At 34.1% G+C, this 22356-nt stretch overlaps 1 protein-coding gene across 2 annotated transcripts in view; it reads left to right on the top strand.

The window, feature by feature from the left end:
- Positions 1 to 22356, top strand: part of p115 (General vesicular transport factor p115) — a 119000-nt gene that overhangs the window by 60364 nt on the left and 36280 nt on the right. For both annotated transcript variants that reach the window (XM_075382525.1, XM_075382524.1), the window contains exons 12-13: positions 2100 to 2280; positions 19900 to 20153. In XM_075382525.1, the coding sequence (XP_075238640.1) occupies positions 2100 to 2280; positions 19900 to 20153 (435 nt within the window). The remainder of the gene's footprint in view (positions 1 to 2099; positions 2281 to 19899; positions 20154 to 22356) is intronic.

A 22356-nucleotide genomic window follows, 5' to 3' on the forward strand; every position in this document is an offset into this window, starting at 1 on the left:
ACAATGTAATGATGTTATCAAATGTCTTGTTATTTCTTAAGGCTGTGCATCAAAATTTGAATATGTTATAATTATTGTAATGCGTTTTTTAGTGTTTTACTATTTTGTGTATGATATTGTACATATGGAATGTTAATTTTATGTGTTTTGTTTTGTTTCTTAACAGTATATGGTGTATGCCATGGTAATTTTAATGTAATTTAGATTTTTACTATTGTTATTTCATTGAGGTTTTATTTCGTCTTTAGTGTACAGCTTAGACACTTTACTTGCATGCTATGCTGTGTGAGAAATATTTTTCATTATTAATGTTATTTGTTTACTGTTATTTAATTTTTAATTTTAATATTGTTCACTTAAATCATTTATTGTTGTAATATTATGTTCAGGCGCTGATAACAACACTTTGTTGTGCGTAAAAAAAAACAAAATAAACAGAAACACTTAAGAGGGTAATTTGAGCACTAACATAATTCTAATACTACAATAATTTTTTAGGTTACTACATTTATCTCAGAGTTTAGATACTAAATATATATGTTAAATTTTGTTAGATTCATAGCCAAATAAAAATTCTACACAATGAATAACATTTGGCTGCAATGTTGGGGTTATTTAGTCAGTGGTACTGTATTAAATGATCAGTCTAATCATCCTATCTGTGATTAGGTTGACTGCTTTGAGGTAGTATGTAAAATAAAAGGATGCTTGTTCATTATTTTTAAGTTTCCATAAAGAAATCTGAAAACATTTTTTTTATCTGTCTGACCACCAAATTTTTTTCAAATAGAAGTTTACATCTCTTGAACAGATCGAGCTGTTTTTAAATGAAATTTGGCAACTCTTTTTAAGTTAATATTCTCTACAAAGTAAATAAATATGATAATTTTATGTTTGTAAATTTGAAAATGGCAGTCATCGTAATTTTTCATTCCATAGCTGAAGAACCATTTTTTACAAATAAATTTTTTATTGCTAAAACTTGAAGTGTTTCGTAGTGAACAAAATGACTTTTTATTTTGTCAAATGGGGCTTTAGGCAATAAAGTTATGAAAAATTAATCTGATTCTATGCTCAAAATTACAGCCGGTTTTTATCACCACCACCAGTATGTGTTAATATTAATCAATATCTATCAAATTGTTAACATTGATCAATATTAACTACTAAACTAGTAACACTGTTACTAAACTAGTGATTTTTCATAAAAACTATTATTGAAAAACAAAATTTAGCAATCTTGTAAACATGCAAAATGAGAGTTATATATAAATGTACCAAACATTTCATTTCTCACATAAACAAATGGGTCACTACTTTAATGATGGCATGAAGAAATCAAAATTGTTGGTCCAATGTAGGTGTTCAAATATTGGCTGTTATTTATTATACACCTTGTTACGATACTTTTATTATAGTATTTAATAATTTTAATTAATCCATAGCTGTCTAATTTTTTCTCATGCTCTGTTTCCATACTTGTATTTGAAATTCTGATCATCCATACATTATGTTAAAACTTTATTTTATATTATTTTGAAATTATGTAGCTTCTTAATAACTAATTTTTGAACTATGATATTTTTCAAACACTCAACTGAATGAAAAGCCGATTTTTTATTGCTTTTATTATTTTATAGTATATTGTTGACTGTTATTTTCATTAGTATCTGTAAATTTTATAATTTTTTATAATTACTTTATTTATAAGAAGTAGAAGCTACAGATACTGATATACAAGATATCACAAGGAAACTGTTACCTAATAAACCAATACAAGTTTGGTACAAATGATTTTAGGAGTATAGCTATTGAAATTTGTTTAATTAGTAATTCTAACTATAAAGGATTGCAGATTAGATTATCCTATTAAAAATGTCAGAGTTATTACTGTAGTCAAGATCCAAAAGTTTGTGGTAATGGATTACCAATCAGATTTGAATGGAAGAGAGAAAAACAGTTCATGTGGGTATCTTCTGAAATAATCAAGTATTAATGATTAAAACTTATCTGGGTCTTGGTACCATGAGTAATTCATTTACAAGGAAATAGAGATATTAAAACTGATCTCGCTGTTCATTCTTTTTTTCTTTGTTTAGGAGGATTTAAGACACTTAATAGCTAAGAGAGTGGGACTTGAAAATTTTCTTGATAAACTTGGAGAAGTTTCTCGGCATGAAATGTATAGCACAGCATTTAAACAACCTCAGCTTCGTCCTCGTACACCTTCTGATTTATTGTTGGATCATGAATTCTGTAGACTATTTAAAGCCCTTGAAGGTAATGTTCTGATTGATATTTATCTTGATGAAAAGAGTGCTTTAAAAGTATTTTAAATTTTGGAGATTTTTTTATTTATATTGATTTGGAGTGATTGGGTTTTAAAGTCATTTTTAATATCATGTATGTGAAATTGGTTAGCATGCTGTATTTTTGGCAACTGTTACATTCTAGATGTGCAGTATGTCTGAGAAATCCCCACATCACTTGATATTTTACATGTTGTGAACTTAGTACATATTTTGAACTTTTACCTACATTTGTACTTAGAAATAACTTATCCAATGAATCTGAGTGTGCACAATTGCACTGAATGCACAGAATTCTGAATCTCTTTGACAAATTTGGTAGCATCTCATAATTTTTGACTGAAACATGTGTCATGTATTGACATTGATAAGCAACAATCAAGCTATAGGCTTTGATTATTATAGTGAGTTGTGATAAGGTTGAGACTTTGTGGTGGCCATTGTTAGTGTTGGTGATAATTGTGAACTACGGCTAATCCAGCAGTCTGGAAATTTTTCATTTAGAAAATTGTGTATTCATAGAACAAATCGAGCTATGTAGCCTTGTTTTGCTGTTCTAGATGTTTTTGATGATATCCTTGGAGTTTCTCTTGAAATTATTTCTTTTGAAGTTATTTCTAATGTTTAATGTCTTAATGTTATTTCTAATGTCTAATGTCTTAATGTTATTTCTAATGTCTTTCCAACATTTGCAAATAATAATAATAATAATAATAATCACCATTCAAATAATCTTTAAAAAATATGGTTCGAACAAGTATTGTGATATGATCTTGGTCCATATCCTGGACTTAATGTGAATTCCTTCCTGACTCACACAAAAAACGAGGATTCTGCTCAACTCAGAAAACTACATTTCATATTCATGAACTGCAATCAATTGTATATTCATCAACAAACCAACATCTTTTGTGCGGCAATCTTGTATTTGGAAATCATGCAATTAAGCACGGCAGGCTGGAACATACTGTTCCATGTCTCCATCTGATAATTCATTCAAAATGACCAAATTAAAAATAAAAAAAATTAATATTGATGTAATATTTGTCACTGAGAAAAATTATTTATGAAAAAAATTACAATACAGATTTAGTTTAAAAACAAATATATATTTAAAATAAATAAGCATTACTAGCACCTCTCCTCAATTCAAGTGTTAGTGGATGAAGTGATCATTCTTCAAGAATTTCCTTGTCCAAAGTCAATTTAATTGTTCTATTTGATAATATTTATGTAGTTCTTTGATATAATTCAGGTAACCTGTTCTTGATTATCCTCTTCCTATTTCTTCCTTTACCATTCCCTGACGTTATAAGCTGCATCAAAAAGCATGGCATAATGAATGTTCAGAGCAATTGCTTGATGTCTTGCTTATTTTTATTATATACAATAACCTATACAGATTTGTTTACTCTGATTTAATTTCTACATTAAATCTTGTCACAGTCAGCTTTGCAAATTAAGTATTTTACAAATTTTATAAAAAAAATTATTTGTTAAGAGAATAAGAATAGAATTAAATAAAATGAAAACATAGAATGAAAAGGTTGGGTAGAATAAGATTAATCTGTAAAAAATTAATGAATCCAATTTCTGGGTATACTTAAAAGATACTAGGAAAATTATTCTTGTTCAAAATTAGACTTATGAATACAGATCTATGGGTGATTTTGACTTCTTTCATGGGTTACAAAGGTAACATATGCAGACACAATAATAGAGAAAAATTATAAATCTGTAATTTTGTTTTATCTCAAAAGTTTTTGCATGTTTTTACTTATATTTCATAGTGCTTTTTTGTATTAAAACATAATAATGTTTTATCTATTATGTATATTTTTAAGGGGGATGGAAGGGGACACTAAGACACAATTCCACAGTAGTCATTCTGATTCATACGTAGAAAATTGCTACAACCTTCATTCCATTGAGGACCTTGAGCATGTAAAAAAAATGTTTGAGAAGAAGTGTTATTTAATGTTGTATCCCTTGCAAAATGGCAATTTATGATTACATTAAAATGGACGCATAAAAAATGAAACCATCAAAATTATCGAGGGTTAGTAGCAAACACCTAACTAAGGGCAGCTGGACTAATCCAAGATTGCAATTCAGACTGTAACCTAACTAGAGTAAAGGCATATTTACCCAACATTCTGTAAGACTACACCTAATTTTATTTTATTCTCTATTTTAGGGTTAGAAAAGCTCATTGTATGTACTTAAAACTAACAAGGACTCACTATGTCCATCTAAAATGACACACTGTCTACATATATTAATCAGTAACTTGTTATGTTTACCTAAAGCTAACAATAATGTGCATATCTGTGTGCATAGATAACAGCTTGCTATTTCAGAGTTAACTAGACATATTAATATATATTAATATATATATATATTAACATCATATATATATATATTAACATATATATTAACATCATCAAATCAGAAAAAAGGCCTTTTTACTATCCAAAAAGGACCAAGTTGAACATTGCTGTTTGATTTCAGAATTTTGAACAAGCGAAGTTTCAGTTGAAGTATGTGACACTTCTTGATAAAGGAAGAACAGAATCACCATTGGAGATCGCAAAGCTGATGTAAATTGAAAATAAGGAAAGGATGGGACCATCATGGCATTAGTTCAGCTGTTTGTTTCTCAATTGCAGAGCTTAAATTATGAATCAGACAGTGTACAAGTCCTCTGTCTGGAGTGGGATAGAACTGAATTGCTACAACACATTAATCTTATTTGGAAAAAGTATCAACTACAGTCAGTATCATGGTATTGACATTTTTAATTTTAGGCAATTTTCTAATCTGATCTATTAGTAGAATATGATGGATGGAGCAGTTAGCTGTGCGAAAAGGATAAGAATTTCAGTTCTCCTTTCCACCCAGGCTTACTGGTAGTGCAGGTGGATAAAATTTTGAATGGGTAAGATCAATAGTGATATCTTTATCAACAAATATTATCTGAGAATTGCTTGCATGATGTTATTCATTGTCAGTGTAGGCTTGAGAGGTGCCCTAAGACATATGAGGGTCCTTATTTGCAAGCGTTTTTGAAGGACCATAAGCACTCTGTGAACAGCAACGAGTGTCTATGTTGTCAAAGAGCTGTTATATTGTACTGTAATTCGATAGGTTTACATGGTTAATTTTGGTCAGTTGAATGCACAGGTTCATATATTGTGAGGTGCAAATTGGTGAGGTTGCTCTTTGTAGGAATTTGGATGCTGTTTTATTGCAACATGTCTACATTCTTTCTGGAGATTTGCCAGGTTTCTCTCATAGGAAAATGTTTTAACATGGTTCTGATAGTATATTCACCGTTCTGTGCAGAAGAGAGTTAGATAGTGTTTTTCTTCGACAGTTCTCTAATGAGCATCATGTTGTTGTTCTTTGGATATTCTGAACTTACGTCTTTATGTTGCAAGTTCATATTTTCAGTACCATGATTCTCCTGATTGTCATCTTGAGGTCTGGGATAGTATCCTCCAATTCTCTGGTCCAAGTCCAATCTTCATTGTTGTGGATGTGAACGCTAAGTTACATTTGTGGCATAGTGGTCTCACCAATATTAGTGGAGACGTGTTTGAGGGCTTTGTAGCCCAACATGGTATGCAGGTTTTAATGAACCTATAGAGTTGGCTACCTATGCGGGTATGGTGGATGGGCTTCAGTTGTTTTTGATGGAATGATCATTGATGTTACCATTGGTACATTCCTGTAAATATTTGCACTGGAGAGTGGTTGATGACTACTCAAGTGATCATCAGTTAATTGTTTATGAGATCGTTGGTGGTTTGTGTAATTGTTACCAGTAATGTTCTGGTTGAGTGGGGTTGGTATCACACAGGCATGCAGATTGGAAGAAATTTGTTGATCTTTTCTCAGTCATACTTTTGAATTGACTGAGGCAAGAACAAGACTGAGAGATGCCTTTTGCTGGGGTTCTGAAGATGACCTCTGGTAAAGCCCATAAGGGCTAGGTATGGAGGGGTAACTTGGCGACTGAAACTGCCACATGGAGGGTTTCTTTCCCTATGGGATGGGGTTAGAATGGCGTAGAGGACCTGGTGGAGAGGTTAGGCTTTATGGATTCCGCTGAGTACTCGATTCCCCACAGTTCTGGTCGAGCGAGGTTGGCCCCTTGTTGGAATACAGAAGAAAGTTGTCTGTCATTTATGGAGAGCCTCTCAATGTGAAGATTAACCTGAGTGGTGGGCAGTTCTTATTGGCGAATACAGGGATCAGACATCCAACTATTTTCATAAAGTCTGGACGGCCAAGAGGGCCATAGGGTTCATAGGGTTCCTTTGTGAATAACCAGGGAAACAAGGATCCCTGGGGAGTCATATATAGAGTTCTAGAACTAAATGTAGAAAGTACATTTTTCTTCCCACTCTCTCAACCTGGCAGGGGTGGTTCTGGATATCTCTGAAATTTTACACAGACTACTTGACGATCTTTTGTCTGGTGATAGCAAAGCTGGAGAGACCGCGCACCATCTTCGGTTACGGTGTGAGGTCACTCTGTTTTGCGGGGATGCATTATCTGCAGAGATCGTTGAAGCCAAGTTGCATCAGGCTATCTGTATTCTTGGTATAGGTAAGGTGCTTGGCTTTGATGGACTGATGGCTGAGCTCCTCGTTTGCTTCGTTGGAGTTAACGTGAGAATTATTACATGTGTATTTAATAAATTATTGTTTAACAGGTTCTTCCCAGTGTGCTGGAAGAAAGGGATTACAAAATTGTTGTTTAAGCGGGGCGACAAGGATCCGGCTGTTAGTTCATCATATTGACCCCTAATGTTGCTACTAGTTATTGGCAAGGTCTTTGAGAAGGTGTTGTATCTTTGTATAAATGAGAGTTTGGCCTCGCGTGGGTTGCTGATGGAAAACCAGTACGGGTTTCACCCTGAAAAAGGCACAGAGGATGCCATATTTCATATGATGAGTGTGGTGCTGGTCAGTGAGGCAGAATATGTCTTGGAGATCTTCCTAGACATTTCCAGGTGTTTAACAGTCTGTGGTGGTCCTCTGCCATTTTCCAATTACAGAGGCAAGAGTGCACTGATAATGGACTGCAGGTGTTGAAAAGTTATTTCAGTCATCGGGATGTGTTGCTTTGCGAGGGCAGCCATGAAGTAGGGAAAATGCTGTCTAAGGGTTGTCCCCAAGGAGTGTGTTAGATCCTCTCTTATGGGTAGTGGAGTTTGACTCTCTTCTGCGGCTGATATTGCCCAGGTGGTGTCTTGTTGTGGACTATGCAGTCAATGGGCTCAATGCACATGAACTTACGTAAGTGTAAAATAAAGAATTTATATAAATGTGGTTTGGATCTGTTCTCATTCCCTGAGCAGAAATTAAATACCGTAGAAGGCTTACCTCACATAAACTGAACATTCTAGTTTTATAGCCAAATTACCGGCAGGCAGGTAGGTGAGACAAAACCTCTCTAATGTAATCAATCTGTATATTTAACTGTATCTCTGTATCAGTCTGTATCTCTCACAAGTTTCTGAGCAAATAAAAACAAAATCATTCAAATTAATAAAAATGAAATAAAATTTAATAGCCTGTAATGAACAATTTTTATCTAATATGGTTATAAGTAGTTGAGCACCAGTACACCAAGGGAGTACAGGTGTATTGGTTCTGTATCTGAAGAATGCAAAAGATGATGAGCTGAGCTGTTTGGGTTGTGTGGTGATAAGCAGATTCCAAATTGAATACAGTTAAGTGTTTGACTTTTTAAGTCTGTCAAAACAATTATTAATGTTGGGAAAGGATACTTTGGATTTTGATGTGCTTACTAAGTGTCTTAGAATCTGTCATCATTCAAGTTTATATCAAGTTAATATCCTTGGCAAGTGATTAAAATACCAGACAAATATACAAAGATTCTATTTTGCTGGCTTGTAATTGGTTATTCAACATGCTTGTAAATGTTTATTAAAAGTTTATTATAGGGTTGGAGCTAAAATGTAAGGATGAAATTTAATTGGAATTTTACTTCATGTTCAATTAAATGAACCCCACATTCATGGTAAGCATATCAGGGAAATCATTACAAATTAGCCTAATTTTATCCAGATGTTTATTATTAAAAGAAAAACATTCTGTTATGTTCATTGTTGTCTCTAATACTAGAGTCAAGAAACTCTACATTTAAACTATTATAACAGGAAGGTTAATGGAAGAAGAATTAAAAAAAGATATTTTAATATTTGAAAGAAATTTAAAAACACAATTGAAAGACATGAATATCCTGTGGACTAGGCAAATATATTAAACAAAATCTTCTGATGATTGTACCACAAGATCAATCACACTGGATTAGCTACTGAAACAGAAAGCGACAAAGTAAATTTTTTGATGCAGATTTTTTACTTTATTTCAAAATTTGTAATTAAAAGAGAATTTGGTGCATTTAAGCAGTTCAGGTTGCAGTTGGTTATTTCTTTTATTATACATTTATTTTTAATTTATTAAGGAGGGGTAATTTATGATAGACCTTGAGCCACTGCTGGAGTTAAAAATAAGCTGACAACACATTTGTAGGACTTTCGCGCTATGTGGCTTTTTTTCTGAGGCATGGCTTACACACATACCCACACAACTTAATTTTATATTTATATTTATCATCTTATTTAAATATAATATTTTTTTGTTTATTTAATTCAATGATTCTAACTAAAGCGCACATGTATACTGTATTTCATTCACATGGGTGTGGCGGTACTAGTGGCCACTTTAAATAATTTTTTCGCTTTAAATGTTATTCATTTATTTAATTCTACCGTTCACCTGTGACATTAAAACACAGCAGACAATTATGATAGCTGTACGTCAGTGCTACACTAGAACTCCTTGTGGCAAGAAAGGGTATTAATGATACACTGTACCCACTTAGCCAGTAGTTTATGTAGAGCATTTTTTGGGGTAGGGATGGGATTTTGTAAACATTTTTTTTTTGAAATATTATTTTTTAATTGTTATTAAATGTGTCTAAAAAAAATAAGACCTTGATTAGACAAAATTTCAAGATATTGAGGGTACCTTGCTCTACAGTCTCACCTTTTAGATCTTTTAAGTTGAACATTTAATGGCATCAATACCCCATATACAGAAGTAATCTGACCAAATTTGGCCAAAGTCGTTCTGGAAATCGTTCAGTAGTTCTGGAAATATAAGGTGTGAAACACCAAACACACATACACATACTTACATGTGAACATTTCCATCCAGTTTTTGTGTCTTTTGAGTTCCTTAGGTATCAAAATGTAAACCCACCAGGTTTAGTGGTAAACGCGTCTTCCCAAATCAGCTGATTTGGAAGTCGAGAGTTCCAGCATTCAAGTCCTAGTAAAGCCAGTTATTTTTACACGGATTTGAATACTAGATCGTGGATACCGGTGTTCTTTGGTGGTTGGGTTTCAATTAACCACACATCTCAAGAATGGTCGAACTGAGAATGTACAAGACTACACTTCATTTACACTCATACATATCATCAGCCTTATTCATCCTCTGAAGAATTATCTAAACGGTAGTTACTGGAGGTTAAATAGGAAAAAGAAAAGGTATCAAAACGTAAAGATCTGGTGAAAACTGCATACCCCCAAAGTGGATCGATAACAATACTTTCCCTTTTAAAGCTGTAGCTCTGCTTTAGCGCTAGGCAGGAAAGTAATATTAAAGTTTACTTAAACTATGGCCTTTTTTTATGTACTTGAAATTAAGACAGAAGATAATTTACTTCATAGATGTTTACTAAAAGAAAATATATTATTATAATTAATGTATCTTCTCTTTTAGCAATTAAATTTTTGTTATAATGAATATTTTTTATATTAAATACAGATATATTGTTTTATCATTTAAAATACATTTCATATTATGATAATCAACCTTAGGTTGTAAAGAATGTTTTTTAAAGTATAATATATCTAGTTAGCTGTTTCTTTCCAAATCTGTTTAGTAAAAAAATTAGCTATATTCTCTAAAACAAATTTAGATATAAATCAGACATAACTGTTTACTCTCAGACTTTCAGTTATGATTCATATCAAAAGGCTTTAATATGGGTAGTCAAAAAAAAAAATTATTTTTACATAATAAAAAGCTAATATTTTAAATGAAAAAAAGACTACCCTTTTATTCACAAGTAACATAAAAGGAGAGAAACAAAAATATATTGAAAAATGAGAAAGGTATTGAAGAGAATACTGAGAATGAACTAATGTCTCACTGTATATTTTTAGTCCTCAACTATCGCTCATCCTTCCTTAATATCATTAATATCATTCCTTAAATGAATTAAGATGTCTGCTGTTTTTCCAAATATCCAGCGTCAGAATTGTGTAGTATATAGAATATTATAGTGAATGTGTTATTTCATTTACAAAAGTATATTCAAATTATTTTCTTTTTAAAACATTTAAAAAAATTATTATTTGGTGATACGCCATTTACCTAGTAGAACAAAAACTGATATATGATATGCCATGTAGAAGAAATAGGACATTCAAAATCACTTTTATGAATGAATTCCAAACATTTTAAAATGTTTAAAACAACAGACATTGCTGTAAAGTGTGTGCTCAAAACTTAATTAGTTTTATCCTTTAGCTTAATTAATGAAATATCTTTTCCTTCGTGATATAATTTAGGTATTATATGGTAGCTAATACAAACTTTATTAACTTTATTTTTATCTACATTAAATTATACTTTCTGTAAATTCAAAACAGTTTCAAGGAAAGTCTAAATGATGTTTCAATTAAATGTTTTTTTATTATTTTCTTATGTTTTACCTCAACCTAAACAATTGTGAGCTATTTAAAAGAGGAGGGTAATTTAAAGTTTTGTTTCTGCGTGTAAAAATACATTTTAAACTATGTGTGTTCTAATTTTTTTAGTATTGTATACTTGCTTAACTTTAACAATAATCTTGTTTATATATTATACTTCCTTGAAAATTCTCCATTTCTATTATAGTATATACCAAATTCTACAGCATTAAGTCTAAAATATAAAAATATTCGTTTAGTTGTTTGGAATAATCAGGAGGGTGGCTCCTCCATAAGGTCTCGCCTTTTTTGATTAACAAATGCGTAACCGGTTCAATTGGTTCTCTGAAGAACATAAGAAAGTTGCGAGACTGAACGATTTTATCAGAAACTTTTAATGATGAGCAGAGTCACTCCCTATTGTGTCTCAGCAATATGGGCAGCATAAACGTAAGTGTGATATGCCACAAGACACTAAATACCAGCCGGGAATTAATTTTTTGTCACATCCTTCTGGAGATGGATATTATTGAAATAGTTGATGAACTTCGTCACCAGGAAGTTGTGTTGGTGAAATGAATAACAAAACGGCAGAACAGAGTGTAAGAACCAACACCTTCCCTTGTTCAAGGTGCTAAGTTCGGGGAATTTTACCATAAAAGTAAAATAGCTTACCATAACTTATAATTTCCACTGTCTCCTTCAAAGTAATCCCCTTAGGCATTGATACAGTGATCTCAGCGTTTTTCCCATGAGTCCATGCATCTCTGGATGTCTGCAGGTGTAAGTGTTCAAAGCACGTTCTGTGTTTCTTCCTGAATCTCCTCAATTGTGTTAAACGACAGCCTTTCAATTGAAATTTTATTTTCGGAAAGAGAAAAAGTTGCATGGGGCAAGGTCAGGCGAATAGGGTGGGTGGGGAATCACTTCCGTCTTTTTTGGAAGCTAAGAAATTCCGAACGGCTAGCGATGTGTGTGTGGGTGCATTGTCATGGTGCAGAACCCAGCTGTTGTTACCCCACAGATCTGAAGTTTTGCGCCTAATGCTTTCATGTAACCACTTCAAAACTTCACAATAGAACATCCCATTGACAGTTTGACCAAGAGGAACAAACTTCCTCTTGGCATTATGGATAATGCCTTTGATGTCGAAAAAACAATCATCATGGACTTCACATTGCTGCAAACTTTGCGTGCTTTTTTTGGCCATGGTGAACTTGGCGACTTCCACTGCGATGACTGCTGCTTAGTTTCAGGGTCATACCCGTACACCCATGTCTCAACCGGTTATGATGTTGGAGATGAAGTTACGGTCATCTCTTGCTGAATTTTTCAATTCACTACAGACAGCTACGCGATTTTGTTTCTAGTTGCTGTTCAACAGTCTTGGTATGAATTTTGCAGCAATGCGTCTCATGTTCAAATTGTCCAACAAGATGGATTGCACGGACCCATATGACATTTTTACGATTGCACAAACATCATGGATTGTTTGTCTACGATCTGCAACAATAGCCTCTTGCACTTTTGCAATGTTTTCTGGTGTTGCGCTTGTTGATGGTCTTCCTGAACGCTCATCGTCATCGACTGTCGTTCGTCCATCGTTGAATTGTATGTACCACAAAAAATTTTACTTTTACTCATAGCATTGTCACCAAATGCTTCCACAAGCATGCGATGGGTTTATGCACCAGGTTTTTTTAAGTATGAAGCAAAATTTGATGCAGGTTCTTTGCTCTTTAAATCTGCCATTTAGAACTTCGCCGAAGCAGTAAAACACAACGTTACACAACCGCACGGAAGTCAACAATGCAGCCTCTCACCGTCACAGCTGTTGGAACAGTGATTCACAAAGAGTACTGTTAGCCACATCTAGCGGCAGCAGGTCATACCAGTAATGGTTCGCGTGTGAAATTCAAATTCCTGAAACCTTTGGGTAGCACCTCGTATTAACTTTTAATCTTTAAGTACCACCAGAGAAGATTAAAGTGGGTTACCTGTTGGTTCAGGTGCGACCTTTCATCCCCAACTCATGATGATGTTTCCTATACCAAGAGTATGGCCATACCACAACGTCTTGTACAAAAACTGCAATTTTCACTCAGTGTACCAAAGAAGGTTACAATGACACCAACTGCCAGGAAGAAGAAAAATGTGCTAACTGTGGGGGAACACATTCAGCTCGATGTTGAGATTGCCCAACTTTTAATGAAGAGAAGGCAATCCTAAAAACCTGTATCAAACAAAGGATTTCTTTCCCAGTCGCCCGAAGAGAATATAAAAAGACACTTAGCTCTCGAATTCTCGTTAAACCTGATGTCTTTTTTGCCGCTTCGACATCAAGTGAAACTCCTGTAAATGCAGACAACCAATAGTGTGGCTCCTGTAGTGAGGTAAAAAAACTTGTAGATGTTGTCTGATCAAGTTGCTTCACTTATAGCCACTAATTGTCAAAACACTATTAGCAAATGACGGCAGGCACTGCATAAATTTAACTGCAGGCCTACAGATGAACATTAAATTTTTACCATAAGGCTAGAGTGGTATGTCATCAGGTATTCTTGACACTGGGAGGAAGTGATGGAGGAAATACATAGATACCACCTCACGGATTACTCCCACATCTATTGTGTGGAAAAAGATTGTGTGATTTCTGGGTCCACAAGACACTCTATTCTCGGCTTATTCATGAAGGAGAACTCCTTTATCATTTTCTGTGGTGGCAAAACTACCTTAACAAATACTTTCCGCTTGGTGTCTCTCACTTCATCATATAATAACGAATTTCAGAGGTACAAGATACAGATGGAAATGTTATCATTGAATATTGGTGATTCAGTCTGTGAATTAAATGCTCCTTTCGCATTCAGTGAGTTGTCACGTGCACTTAAAAACTCATGTGTCACATCCCCTGGGCCTGACAACGTTTGTCTCGGTATGCTATCATACCTTCTTCATTCAGCATTATAACATCTATTGAGCATTTATAATGATCTGTTCTCTGCACAAGTCTTCCCATCCGTCTGGTCGGAAGCCGTTGTCATAACAGTACTTAAACCTGGTAATGACAAGCAAGCCCCTCAAGTTACTGCCCTATCTCCTTGACAAGCATTCTATACAAGGTAATGGAGAGGATGGTGAACTGCAGACTTACGTGGTACTTGGAGAGACATGGCCTTTTATCTCCAGAAGAGTTTGGTTTCCAATAAGGACGATCCTCATTGAACATTTAGTGTCATTGGAAACAGCTATTCATAATGCTTTCCTACTATGATTTCCTATGCTTTCCTACAAAGAAGTAGCAACAAGGCGCTTGATAGCGCCTTGTTGCTACTTCTTTGGTATCAGCAAGTCGTTCAACACGGCCTGGTGACGTGGTATTCTAAACACCCTCAAAAGATTGGGGAGTCAAGGGCAATATGCTTGCTTTTGTTAGGGGGTTTCTTAAATGGCCGTATTTTCCTGTTCGTGTTGGAGATCCTCTCTCGGGTAGCATCAACTTGGAGAATGGAGTACCTCAAGAAAGTGTATTAAGTGCCATCTTATTTTCTGTAGCCGTCAATGGTATTACTTAGTGTGTGCAGATGCCTGTTTCATGTTATTTATATTTTGATGATTTTACTGTATATATTGTGTCCCGTTCAACAGCAACAGCGAAGATACTACTACAGAACACTGTATCTTGCCTTCAAGCTTGGTCCAAGGTTACTGGACCACATTTTCGCCTGAGAAAGCAAAATGTGTAGTCTTTTCTTGCCTGCAGAACCCCTTTATTCCATAAGTCTTCTCAGTAGAGAGCTAATTGCTAACTCTCCTGATGTCAGATTTTTAGGCTTATTTTTGATAGCCACCTTACATAGGTCAAACACATCAAAGAATTAAATACGAGATAATCCAAACTTTTCGATATGCTGCGAGTCCTTAGCAGTGCCAATTGAGGTGCCAATTTATGTTGCGTTTTTACTATTCCTTAGTTCATTCCTGTTAGATTATGGTTGTGTTGCCTGCTCTTCAGCTCGTAATACTATGTTTAAAATGCTGGATGTATCTCATGCTTTCCTTCAGCTTGCTACAGGTGCCTTTAGATCAAACCCTGTCATAAGCATCCTTATTGACTGTGGTGAGCCATCATTTTGGGATAGACGAAACCAGCTTTTGGCATCTTATTTTACCTTACCTCCTAAGGGGCAGCCAAATCACCCAGCCTTTGACACAGTTTTTGGAAATTCTTAATTTTGAAGATATGAAGACCAATGTTATACTGCTCCTGTGGGAATTCATGCCCGACGTTTACTACACTTTATAAGTCTTATTGCCCCTTCTGTTATTTCAATTTATCCATGTTCATAACCTCTTGGAGAATCAACCTTATAAATTTTATGTTTGGCCTTGTGGTATACAATAAAGAATCAACACCACATATTTTCTTTTGGCAAATGTTTCACAATATTCCCTTCAAGACATCTCCAGACTCAATAGTATACATGGATGGATCAAAACAGAACGAAACCGTTGGATGCGCATTTATTATTAATGACCGAACCTGTATGTTTGGTCTACCTTGTATTATGAGTGTCTTTATTGCTGAACTACATGCTATAAATAAGGCTTTGAAGATCATTAACCCTTTTTTTTTTGTCTTCAGTCATTTGACTGATTTGATGCAGCTCTCCAAGATTCCCTATCTATTGCTAGTCGTTTCATTTCAGTATACCCTCTACATCCTACATCCCTAACAATTTGTTTTACATATTCCAAACGTGGCCTGCCTACACAATTTTTTCCTCCTACCTGTCCTTCCAATATTAAAGTGACTATTCCAGGATGCCTTAGTATGAGGCCTATAAGTCTGTCTCTTCTTTTAACTATATTTTTCCAAATGCTTGTTTCTTCATCTATTTGCCACAATACCTCTTCATTTGTCACTTTATCCACCCATCTGATTTTTAACATTCTCCTATAGCACCACATTTCAAAAGCTTCTAATCTTTTCTTCTCAGATACTCCGATTGTCCAAGTTTCACTTCCATATAAAGCGACACTCCAAACATATACTTTCAAAAATTTTTCCTGACATTTAAATTAATTTTTGATGTAAACAAATTATATTTCTTACTGAAGGCTCGTTTCGCTTGTGCTATTCGGCATTTTATATCGATCCTGCTTCGTCCATCTTAGTAATTCTACTTCCCAAATAACAAAATTCTTCTACCTCCATAATCTTTTCTCCTCCTATTTTCACATTCAGTGGTCCATCTTTATTAGTTCTACTACATTTTGTTACTTTTGTTTTGTACTTGTTTATTTTCATGCGATAGTTATTGCGTAGGACTTCATCTATGCCGTTCATTGTTTCTTCTAAATCCTTTTTACTCTCGGCTAGAATTACTATATCATCAGCAAATCGTAGCATCTTTATCTTTTCACCTTGTACTGTTACTCCGAATCTAAATTGTTCTTTAACATCATTAACTGCTAGTTCCATGTAAAGATTAAAAAGTAACGGAGATAGGGAACATCCTTGTCGGACTTCCTTTCTTATTACGGCTTCTTTCATATGTTCTTCAATTACTACTGTTGCTGTTTGGTTCCTGAACATGTTAGCAATTGTTCTTCTATCTCTGTATTTGAACCCTAATTTATTTAAAATGCTGAACATTTTATTCCAGTCTACGTTATCGAATGCCTTTTCTAGGTCTATAAACGCCAAGTATGTTGGTTTGTTTTTCTTTAATCTTCCTTTTACTATTAATCTGAGGCTTAAAATTGCTTCCCTTGTCCCTATACTTTTCCTGAAACCAATTGATCTTCTCCTAACACTTCTTCCACTCTCCTCTCAATTCTTCTGTATAGAATTCTAGTTAAGTTTTTTGATGCATGACTAGTTAAACTAATTGTTCTGTATTCTTCACATTTATCTGCCCCTGCTTTCTTTGGTATCATGACTATAACACTTTTTGAAGTCTGACGGAAATTCCCCTTTTTCATAAATATTATGCACCAGTTTGTATAATCTATCAATCGCTTCCTCACCTGCACTGCGCAGTAATTCTACAGGTATTCTGTCTATTCCAGGAGCCTTTCCGTCATTTAAATCTTTTAATGCTCTCTTAAATTCAGATCTCAGTATTGTTTGTCCCATTTCATCCTCCTCAACTTCCTCTTCTTCCTCTATAACACCATTTTCAAATTCATTTCCTCCGTATAACTCTTCAATATATTCCACCCATCTATCGACTTTACCTTTCGTATTATATATTGGTGTACCATCTTTGTTTAACACATTATTAGATTTTAATTTATGTACCCCAAAATTTTCCTTAACTTTCCTGTATGCTCCGTCTATTTTACCAATGTTCATCTCTCTTTCCACTTCTGAACACTTTTCTTTAATCCACTCTTCTTTCGCCAGTTTGCACTTCCTGTTTATAGCATTTCTTAATTGCCGATAGTTCCTTTTACTTTCTTCATCACTAGCATTCTTATATTTTCTACGTTCATCCATCAGCTGCAAGATATCGTCTGAAACCCAAGGTTTTTTACCAGTTCTCTTTATTCCGCCTAAGTTTGCTTCTGCTGATTTAAGAATTTCCTTTTTAACATTCTTCCATTCTTCTTCTACATGTTCTATCTTATCTTTTTTACTCAGACCTCTTGCGATATCCTCCTCAAAAATCTTCTTTACCTCCTCTTCCTCAAGCTTCTCTAAATTCCACCGATTCATCTGATACCTTTTCTTCAGGTTTTTAAACCCCAATCTACATTTCATTGTCACCAAATTATGGTCGCTATCAATGTCTGCTCCAGGGTAAGATTTGCAGTCAACGAGTTGATTTCTAAATCTTTGCTTAACCAGGATATAATTTATCTTGATACCTTGCAGTATCGCCTGGCTTTTTCCAAGTGTATATTCTTCTATTATGATTTTTAAATTGGGTGTTGGCAATTACTAAATTATACTTTGTGCAAAACTCTATAAGTCTGTCCCCTCTTTCATTCCTTTTGCCCAGCCCGTATTCACCTACTATATTTCCTTCCTTGCCCTTTCCAATGCTTGCATTCCAATCTCCAACTATTATTAAATTTTCATCTCCTTTTACGTGTTTAATTGCTTCATCAATCTCTTCGTATACACACTCTACCTCATCATCATCATGGGCGCTTGTAGGCATATAGACGTTAACAAACGTTGTCGGTTTAGGTTTTGATTTTATCCTTATTACAATGATTCTATCGCTATGCGTTTTGAAATACTCTACTCTGTTCCCTATCTTCTTGTTCATTATGCAACCTACTCCTGCCTGCCCATTATTTGAAGCTGAGTTAATTATTTTAAAATCACCTGACCAAAAGTCGCCTTCCTCTTCCCACCGAACCTCACTAATTCCTACTACATCCACATTTATCCTATCCATTTCCCTTTTTAAATTTTCTAGCCTACCTACCTTTTATAAACTTCTAACATTCCACGCTCCGACTCGTAGAATGTTATTTTTTAATTTTCTGGTGACCCCTTCCTTAGTAGTCCACACCCGGATATCCAAACGGGGGACTAGTTTATCTCCGGAATATTTTACCAAGGAAGGCGCCTCCATCATTGCTATATGAAAATGCAGAGAGCCACATTTTCTTGGAAAAAAAGCAGCTGTAGTTTTCCATTGCTTTCAGCTGCGCAGTACTCAGAGGACTGAGTGATGTTGATATGGCTGTTTAAGTCATTCTGACTCACGCCCCTAACAACTACTGAAAGAGCTGCTGCCTTCTTTCAGGAATCATTCCTTAGTCTGGCTCTCAACAGATACCTCTCCGATATGGTTGCACCTTCGGTCCAGCTACTCTGTATCCCTGAGCACTCAAGCCCCCTCACCAACGGCAAGGTCTCATGATTCATAGAGGAGGCATTATCGCTAAATACCATCATATCCATATTTTTAGCGACTCATGTAATGCTTTACAAGCCTTTGAAAACTTTTATTCCACACATCCTAACGTCACCTAAATTTCAATGCGCTGAGTTGAATCATCACAACATACAAATGAGTTTGTGCTGGATCCCTTGGCACGTAATGAATGTGCAGATTCCGCTGCTAAAGATGCATGTAGTCTACCATCCTTCACTACCAGTGTTACTACATCTGACTTTATTAACTATGTGAAATTCACACTTCGCACAAGGTGGCAGGATGACTGGATTGCTGCAGTAGTTAACAAACTTCGACGTGTCAAAGATACTGTGTTCTCACAGGAAGATTTACAGAGAGGAAGTGTCCTCTGCTGATTGCGAATAGGATATTCAAAGGCTACTCATGGGTACTTGTTGTCAGCAGAAACTGCACCACTATGCGTATGACGCAACTGCCCCTTGACTGTGCGCCACATCCTTGTGGAATGTATACGTTATGCGACCTTGTGTTGTAAATTTAAATTTCCCAGGAATTTTTATCAAATCCTGGGGGATAATAAAGAAGTTTTGGACCAGGTTGTTTTGTTTCTATGAAGTATTAATATATTACATACTTTTTCATAGTGTTTCTAAATTTTTTTGCAGTAGTTGTGTGTTTTTGCGTTTAACATTTTAGTTTACGTTTTTTATTTTATCTTTGTTTTAATATTTTAGTTTGTTTTGATTTTAAATTTCTACTTTAGGTTTTTATTTGGTTTTAATTTTGTTGTTATATTAGATTTTCTATTTCATGTTTTTGTTTTCCAGGTGATGATAATATAAGAATGTTTTTCGCCCAAAAAAAAAAATTGTATTACATTACGTCATTTAAAAACTCCTTGTTGCAGGTATGATCATAAAAGCAGTAACAGCTAATGTTTCTGGAGGATTACTGAATGGAAGTGTAGAATTGTCACAAACAGATAATACACTTCTTATGCAATATAAAGATTTGATTAGAGATCAAGATCGTAGATTTTATGAACTGGAACAAGCAAATGAAGCGCTTAAACAAGAGAATAAATTAGCAAATAAACAAATTGAAGAATTAAATAATACAGTAGCACAACTAAGAGATCAGAACATGGTCTTAAAAGCTCATGTATGTAATCTTAAGATATTTTTTCCTTTTTAAGGTTTGTAGTGTCGATAGGGTCTTAATAGTTGTTTTAACAATGTTGTTATTCACATTTTTTAGTTTAGAAAAAAAAAAATATATAATTTAAACTATCAGTTTTATATGTAGAAAGATAATTATGTAATTAACAGAAAGCTATAAATGCCTTCAAGTTCATATTATTATCATTATTTGTTATTACTGTGAATTAAGTAGAAATATATTAGAACCTCATTGAGAAATATTATGAAACTTTATTTCAGTACAATCCTCAGTTATGCAATTTTCTACAGTTTGGTTTTGTATATAACAGAAAATGTTGCAAAACATAAAATTTTGGTAGAGGAAGCTTTTCCAAGCTCTATCAAGCTGCTTGATAGAGCATGGAAAGAGTGGTCTTTGAGGAACAGGATATTTCTGGAGAAATTCTACAACCTTGTGTTTTAATTTTCTGTTTAATGATTCATATTAGAATTATAATAAAATTTTAGCATGTTATTGATACTAATTCTGACTTACACTCCTCAATTATCATTGAACCACATTCCCATATAATCAAAATGTAATTGTTTGTTTTTATTCTCTATCTAATTTATATCAGTTTTAATTTACCTTCTTTTTGTTTTAATTTTGGTTAATTTTTGTGTATGCTACTCATTTAACTGAGGTAAGATTAATAATTAAATTTTAAAGAAATGAAAATTATCAACTTATATTTTCATGGGATTTTAAAATTAAAAATATAATTTTTAGAGTAAAATAAAGACATGAAATACGAATTTCAGTAACTTATGTTCATCTATTTTGGTAAAATGGATTGAACATCAGAAATTCAGATTTCATATTTGTAATATAATTAAAAAGATTAGAGATTTCCTATTTAAAGCTTAGCCCTTTGCGCCCGTCAGGCCAGCACTGCTGGCCATGTACTTCTCTGAGTCTACTCGGAATTATTTATGATGACGTCGAGCATGCAGCTCGGGTGGCCAGCAGGGCTGGCCGCATAACTTTCTGTGCTAGGTCGGCGGTCATATTGACCAGTCTGTCGCACCAGCTGGGAATTAATTTTTTGAGCATTCACTGATATTTGTACATAGGATGAAAGAATAACAAATAAAAATTATATCTTAATTAATCATATTTTATTTTTACAATACTTTATAGTTGAAATAGATAAACAGAAATATATTTTTATAGTTACAAAAAATTGTCAACATAACTTACTTTTATTATAAAAACAAAAATTGCTGCAATGTGAGTGACAAACATTTATATTTGTTTTATTTTTTTGTGAGTGATATAATTCAAAGCATTGAATTGACCACATTGACCAAACCAGCATTGACCACATACCAATATGTAGTCCTGGATTGGCAGAACAGGTTTTATAAAAAAAATTGCTTCGTTTTCTTTGCTGTCCAGGTCTGCGATCGCTGCACACTGCACAATCTTTGGTTTTTCTTTCTTCAAGAGGGTACGGAAGATGTAATTTGTCATTCAGTCTCTCTTCATCTGCTACATCTGAAGATCTTCCTCTTTTTCTGGAATTTCGTATATTTCCAACAAGTTGCTTCACTAAAACCTTTCTGAATTGTCTTTGACATAATTTTTTTTTGTTGTTAACAATATTGTACAATATAAATGCATTCACTATGGCAGTTTCTAGGAGCCAAAAAAAGACTTTTCTCCACCATTTGATGGATTTTCTTGTAAAGAATAGCTAACCTATATATTGATCTGCCACATCCACACCACCCATGAATTTATTATACTTGCAGACCACCTTAGGCTTTTTTACCTCTTCTTCATTATCCTCTTTCATTTACTCCTGATTGTCTTTGTCGATCCATCAGCATATAGAGTAAGTACTCTTAATATTGCTATTAAGTTGGTGTCTTTCCACAACAACAAGGATACCTCATCATTTTTTTTTATGCGATTTAATATCTCCTTTTTTCAACTTAAGTCTTTTAATCTTTTTTTTTTGAGTTTTTTCTTTGTGGTCTTACATGGTCAGGAAGCCCTTGCCTGTTTACCATTATGGTCCCAGTTATATGAACTTGCCATTTTAGGAGTGCTGCCCCCAGGTCCAAGTTTGTGTAAAACCTGTCAGTAAACACATGGAGACCTTTAACCTTTTCCCATCACAATGGTCAGCGGTTGATTAGCGCTCTGCTAAAATATGTTG

This window comes from Lycorma delicatula, chromosome 1, assembly GCF_047948215.1.
Source record: "Lycorma delicatula isolate Av1 chromosome 1, ASM4794821v1, whole genome shotgun sequence".
In the NCBI taxonomy this organism is placed as follows: domain Eukaryota; kingdom Metazoa; phylum Arthropoda; class Insecta; order Hemiptera; family Fulgoridae; genus Lycorma; species Lycorma delicatula.